The 7,187-nt window shown below is 42.5% G+C and overlaps 1 protein-coding gene across 1 annotated transcript in view; it reads right to left on the bottom strand.

Moving 5' to 3' along the window:
- Positions 1-4,346: 4,346 nt before the first annotated feature.
- The window catches only part of gdf6a (growth differentiation factor 6a), an 11,343-nt gene continuing 8,502 nt past the window's right edge, over positions 4,347-7,187 (bottom strand). Inside the window, exon 2 of the mRNA XM_015046668.1 lies at positions 4,347-5,905. Within this exon, the coding sequence (XP_014902154.1) occupies positions 5,016-5,905 (890 nt within the window). The 3' untranslated portion in view covers positions 4,347-5,015. The remainder of the gene's footprint in view (positions 5,906-7,187) is intronic.

The following is a 7,187-nucleotide window of genomic DNA, read 5'->3' as shown; positions in this document are numbered from 1 at the left end:
ATATCAAAGCAATTTCCTAATTGCTTCCAGGCCAAGGTCGCTGCTTTTATGGGGAGATTTTCCCCCTCCCCCTGTTCCCAACCCCAAACACCCCTTCCCCTCACAACCCCCCAGTTTTGTGTTGTTTTCATCTCCAGATTGGGAAGCATTAAAGTGTTAAGTAAACTTGACCCAGCCGGGTTGGATTCATTGGGAAAGAGTCAGGGTTCCTGCACTCGGTGCCGTATCAGTGACAGTCAGTCCTGTGGATTTCCTCCCCGGGTTCGATGGACACCATATGTTGATGCGGTTTCCGCGGCCGTGGTCCCTGAAACATCCAGGCGCTACGTAATTGCATTTGTTGGGCCATGATGAGAACGCGTTTGCTAAGGGGTAACAACAGGATGAGTCTGATCCCATTGCAGACCCAATGTGGATCTTTTCAGGAGCGCTGCGAAAACACTGGTATAGCGCAAATAATGATAAATAAGACAAAACTAACTTGAAAAAGTCACTCTTCCGCAAGAAATAGGAGCTTGATTTAAGTCAGTTATTCTTGAATATAGATATAATGTACTTGATTCACTGGCAGACTGTTTTCCTTATAGCAAAATATTATTTCCATGTTATGAATGAAAAAATGTTATTTCCCCATAAAAAATAATAACATTGAGTGTTGCTTTGATTCTTTCATGCTTCTTGTAGAAATCCTTTAATCTCCATGGCAACCATTCGACTGTGCAAAACTTGCAGTTGAACCTAGCGCCGCCTCCGAGGAGTAGCTTCTGTCTCACAGCTCAACCCTCCACCACAACACTACTCAGCTCCTGCAGACTAGTCAGCAACAATTAGCAAACACCTGGTGGAACTGTGCAACAGCTGAGTCGTTATTTGGTTAATAATGACACTTTAATGTAAAGATGGTACTTTAAATTGACTTTTAATGCAACTTCGTATTAAAAGTGTCATTATTTACCAAATGACAACAGTCATAAACATCCATAAAGACTTTTTCATGTTCACGACACGTGTTAAGACATATTTATGACAGTGTCCTGTCAGTCTTATGCACACCCTGTCAAATAAAGGGTCACCTTTAGTTCTGCCTCATCACAAGTGTGCTAAGAGATTTGCACTAGAAACTACATAAAAATGAAATAACTTAGTGTTGCAGTGAGAATGGACTCTCCAAGCTGATCGTTCTCTTTTAGGAATCAATCTGCTAGTTTGTCTCGGTGCCTTGCAAAAGTATTCATACCCTTTGAACTTTTCCACATGTTTTGCCACATTACAAGATCACAACTTTAACGTGTTCCATTAGAATTAGAATTTAACCTCTTCCAAATCCAAATCTGGATCAGTGTGGCATCAGGAAGGATTGTGGCAAACAGAAAGTTGTGGAGAAGTTTAAAAGCAGTTCATTTTTGCACCGTCTAAGCCGACACAGCAAATATGTGCATGAAGGAGAACATGTGGAAGAAGATGAAGAGTTTAAACATGTTTGTCCTGCATGCAAACATAGCAAGAATAGCACCCGCTTCCAATGTTATCAGCACATTAAATGGCCACGATAAGCAGTTATCAGTCCCATACATTAGTTTCAGACTGAGTCTCCAGTACCTCCTAGTGTAGGTACTTATCTACCATTCTTATCACTGATAATATGCAGCTTAACCAGCATCTGAAACTGGAGGGCTTTTTTGTTTGTTTATTTGTCATTTATGAGCTGATAACATTTAAAATGGGTGAGAATAGTACTCCACGTCATGTGAATACACCATCCCTAAGGTGAAACATGGTCATGGCCTTATGGTTCTGTGGGGATAGTTTTTCTCCAGCGTCTATAGGGAAGATGGACTAGTTTGATGGGAAGATAGAGGGAGCTAAATACAGAGGATTCCTGGAAGAAAACCTGTTCGCTGCTTCTTAAAAACCTGAGACCAGAGCAAGAGCTTTAGCTTTCAGAAGGAGGAAGACCCTAAATATCAACCAGAACTACAGTGGATTTACATCAAAATATTCACGTGACTCTTGCATGAATGGCACCCTGACAGCAACGGCAGTAAACAGTTACATGACATATAATCATAATTCTTTCATCATCTATCAGCCAACAGAGGAGACAAGCGCCCTTATACTTGGGAGCGGCTACTTATGCAGCGTTTTGGGGAAATTGTAGTCTGCCATTTTACAGAGGAGTTATGGATTCAACACATTTGAACGACACACAACTTTTTTTATATGAGCTGTGAAATGCTGTGAGAGGTATGGTGGAGTCAAGTGCACATTGTCCGAAACGAAACAAAACAAAACAAAAAACAACCCAACATCATCCTCCTACTACTTCCTTTTGTCTTCTTCCTGGTTTTCAACAGTAGTAACTAGTGGTGGGGGGATCAATCCTAATATCAATAATGTTGATACCAGTGCTGGTATTGATATTGAATGATACTCATGTAAAAAGATCGATACTCAAGCTTTTTCTCTCTCAAGCCTGCACAGACTGATTCATCAAAGTCTCCTCTGTGCCTGTATGAGCAACACGATGCCGTCACACCGCACAGAGCAGCGCTGCTCAGCCCTCTATGGTGATGTGGTTCAGCGGCACCAGCCAAACAGGGGAGAACGTATTCTTTCTTAATTTAATTTTCACTTATTGATTTTATTTTGTTTAAAACCAGAAGTGCGCTGAAGGGAATACATTCCTTATTCTTTGCATTACTTTCTTGTATTGTTCAACTTGGAAAAACAGAATAAGTTTAAAACTATTTATTTGTTGTGGAGTGTTTATTTTGTTGTATTGTGGTTTGTCAGCCCTCTCAAGTATTTTCTTGTCACGTATCGCCATATTGTTATCGGCGATACTGGCCCTGCATTTACTTGGTATTGGATCGATGCCAAAACTCCCAGTATCGCCCACCTCTAGTAGTTACACCCGGATGCGAAACAAGTGTTTCCACTGCAGTTTTGCAAAATGCATCTATTTCGATGAAATCCACCTCATCCAAGCGCAAAAACATCTTGAGGAAAAAGTGAGATTTAGCTGTTGACCTCACACGCATGAAAGCGATAGAAAACTTGTTCAATGCACAATTTACAGGTAAATTATATTGTTAGACTGTGCTGTGGCCCCCACCTCCCGCCCTTTCTCTAACGATTAACATAAAACCCTGCCAGTGTTTATAATCCCCCCCAACATCGATGCAAACTGAAATCCAATGAAGAATCTGCATCCAAACTAGAGCCGGAGGAGCTTTCAGAAAACAATGGGCCTTAGATGTTATGAAGCCGGGCGAAACATATCCCAAAGGACTTTCGGCTGCAAAAGTCATTCTACGTGGGTACTGACTCATGTGGGGCTCGATGCCAAACTTTTCAGTTTTATCATTTGTGAAATATGCGAGAAAACACGCACTAATTTCATTTGCGACTTTGGTTTGTGTCGGTCTGTCTCATAAACCCCCCCAAATAAAACCCAATGAAGTGTGTGGTCGCATCGTGACAAAATGTGAACACGGTTTTTAAGACACTCATTAAATGTCCAAATTTCCGAACATAAACCGAGTGAAATAAACACAAACAGGCAGAACTCACCAGAAATTCCAGACTTTGTTTGGAATTTTATTTGTACAGTAATGGTGTGGAGTAGTATCCAGTAATATGTTATATAAATGATCTCATATATATATCATTGTAAAAGCTCTTTACACTTTAACTGAATGCACCTCAAACTCAGATCCTATATGCAATAATGAGGTAGATAGATATTAATAATAGTACTTTCCACCCTCTGCAAAAAATATCGAAGACACCTTAAATTACTCTTTTTTTACGACGTAAGAAATATATGATTATCATGGAACTCTGTACATCACAAATAATAAAATAATTATAGAATAGACATTTTGTTTTTACCGATTTGAGTGCAGTTTTTTTTTACATTTGCAAAGAAACGCCTTTCGAGCGTCACTTCATTCGCAGCACTTTGTAAAGTTTTTTTTTTTCTTTCGACTGTACAAAATATTTACAGCTCAGAGATAAAGACGGGAAAAAATAATGAACAGCAGTGCATTCAAAGCTAATGTGCATTTAAATATAGTCTCGATTGGCGAGTCTATTTTTTTTTCTTTTCTCTTATCTCCTCTCTCTCCCTCCCTCTCTCTCGCTGAACCACTTGTCCGTGCATGGCGCAGGAAGTCGTGGAAGTGCATTGCGTAAAGATGCAGACTTTTAAGCGAATAAAAACAAAAAATCCGCCCCAGTTATGTGTGCTTTTCCAAAAAAAAATAAAATAAAATAAAAAAAATTGATTTCCATGCATCAGGTTCCAGGAGAGGCACAGATCTAATCTGGGTCCTTTTAAGGAAAAAAAAACAAAAAAAAAACAAAAGAGAGAAATCTCTTGAAGGCATCACCACCGCCATCTTTATCTCCTCACATACAGATCCACGTTTCTGGGTTTGGTACATTAGACATTCACCTCATGTGTTCATGTATTTACCGATTTCTTTTGTCTCTCTCTTTTATTTCCATTTATTCATTTATTTGGTGAAAGCATGCTCTGTCCCGAGCCTGTAATGTCTCCAGTTAGGGAGTGTGTGTGTATGTGTGTGTGTTGGGGGTGAAGGGACGACCCCAAAACGTCCCGATCAAGCGCGGCGCTCCCAGATAAACAGGCTCCTTTCTGGCCCGCAGCCATGCAGAGCGCGCACTGTGTCTATTCGCTGCTTTGCGCCAAAACCTCCTGGACATTCCGCTTGATACGGTTTTTTTTAAAGGTCTCTGCGTGGATGAGAATAAATGTGCTGGACGCTTTTAGTGTTAATCAGTTTGAATAAATAAAACTGAAGTAGGGTGGAGGTGGAGGTGGACGGGATGCGCTTCCTGTGAGCGCATCCCTTCATTTGGATTAAAACGCTCCAGACCCTGTGAGGAGCTGATCTGTTCACGTCCACGGAGCCGTCAGCACTTCGGCTTGAACAAAATCTGTCTTTTCGTTTTTCCTCCGTTGTTTTATTTATGACACCAACACGCCGCTACCTGCAGCCGCACTGCTCCACCACCATCTCCTCGTACTGTTTGTACACCACGTTGTTGCCTGAGTCCGTGAACAGGATGCTGATGGGGCTGAGCTTGGTGGGCACGCAGCAGCTGGGCGGGGTGCTGTTGGGGTCCATGGAGTTCATGAGGGTCTGGATGATGGCGTGGTTGGTGGGCTCCAGGTGCGAGCGCAGCGGGAAGTCGCACACGCCCTCGCAGTGGTAGGCCTCGTAGCCCAGCGGGGCGATGATCCAGTCGTCCCAGCCCAGCTCCTTGAAGTTCACGTGCAGGGCCTTTTTGCTGCACCTGTACTTGGACTTCTTCCCGTGCCGCTTCCCGTGCCGGTTGTTCGGCGCCGTCCTCCGCCGCCGCCGCGGGGGGCCCTCGCCCAGGCCCTCGGCTCTCGCCGGCTTCTCCTCCGCCGAGCGCCGCGACTTGATCTTCTCCTTCATCTCGTTGAACAGGTTCTCCCTCTTCCTGGAGCGGGTGTAGGCCACCAGGATGGCCTTCTCCTGCTGTCCGCGGCCGCTCCTGTCGAGGCCCAGCCGCCTCAGGTCCACCTCGGCGTCGGACTTGCCGTGCACGGCCCGGAGCTGGAAGCAGAGCTGGCTTCTGTGCTGGCGCTGCGTCCGAAACGCGTCCCACACGTCCAGAACCTCCCAGCCGCCGGTCTCTGCGGAGTCAGCGGCGTCCAGAGACCTGGAGTCCAGCGGCTTGTCGGAGCGGCACGGGTAGAGCTGGAGGTGGAAGGGCCCCGCCGCCTGAGGGGCCCCCAAAGCTTTCCTAAATATCCTTAATTCGGCTCCGACCAGCTCCTCTTTCTCGGACAGGGTTGAGACATCAAACAGATACTTCTGTCTTCTCAGAGGAGAGTGCAAAAGATTGTCTGCAAGGAGAAAAGAAGAAAATAATTGCAGTCAGATTCACTTAGAGTGTACAGTGTTCAGAGAGAGGTGGTGTGTGTGTATGTGTGTGTGTTGAGGGGGTTGTGGGGGGGGGGGTCACGTTCTCCCACAGAGGCCTTCTCTCTCTCTTTTTCTTGTTTTTCAAACGTCCACCATGAGCCCGCCTCACACAAACTGCAGCTGACAAGCTGTTCTGAGAAGAAAGGCAAAACCCCTACGGATGGCCGCCACAGAAGTATGATTAATGTCCCCGTCTAATTTCTAATCCACATCCGCCCTCATAATAAATTTATCCGATAATGATGCAATTAAGATGCCCGTTAACGCCTCGCGGTGCTGCCTTAACATTTTTTCTTTGTGGAAAAAGGGGGGAAAAAAAGATGAAAGAAAGGAATGACTTTATCGCATAAATCTTGCGCATTGCGTAAAGTGCGCATTTGTCAGGTTGTTCCTGTTTTTTTTTTTTAATTTATTTTAGGAAAAACACCACACACCGATACATCTGATTATTATTATTATTATTATTATTTATATATTTTGTTTAATGGCGTGCCACTTTTAATCAAAAAACGGCGTGTCTGGATGAAGAGTTGCGCTAGAAATCAGAATTTGTGGAAACTGCAAAAAAATATTAGCGATGAAAGACAATCTATCTTTTTAACGAAGCATTCTAGGTGGCACGTTAAAAATATAATTTTTTTTGCTCCTTATGTTGCTCTAGAAAACCGCTCACAGTGACCCGTCCGGCAGGGCTGTGTTATAAATGACGATAATAATAAAACTACAGATTCATATTTGTTATTGACAAAAAAAAGAGGTGTAGTTAAAATGTTGCTAATACTAACGCCCAACTTATTACTAAATCACACAAAAAAGTGAAATATTTGTCAATGAAATTATTAAAACATATTATAGTGTAGCTTGTAAATGTAATGCTTAATAATGGTTAACATCCAGCAGTATTTACCATTTTATTTTAATCACAAACTTTACCGGAATTTAACAGAGCATGTTGGTTCAGTGCGCTGCTGTAATCTGTCAGGTGATTGTGAGGCGGATATTATTTTAATGGTTTTATCAAGATTGAAACTTAAAGATTGTCACCTGTCTGATTTGTCATGAACCAGTTCAGCGTTAAAGTCTGATTTGCTACCAAGCTACTCTGTAAAAAAAAAAAAAAAGAAAAAAAAAAAAAAAAAAAAGTTTGAGAAAATTAAAAAAAACCTAAAAAAAAAATTTAAAAAAAAATAAAAATTTTTTTTT

This window comes from Poecilia latipinna, unplaced genomic scaffold (assembly GCF_001443285.1).
Source record: "Poecilia latipinna isolate Pla-1442-1.1 unplaced genomic scaffold, P_latipinna-1.0 Scaffold787, whole genome shotgun sequence".
NCBI lineage: Eukaryota > Metazoa > Chordata > Actinopteri > Cyprinodontiformes > Poeciliidae > Poecilia > Poecilia latipinna.
This window is presented reverse-complemented; position numbering and strand designations above follow the sequence as displayed.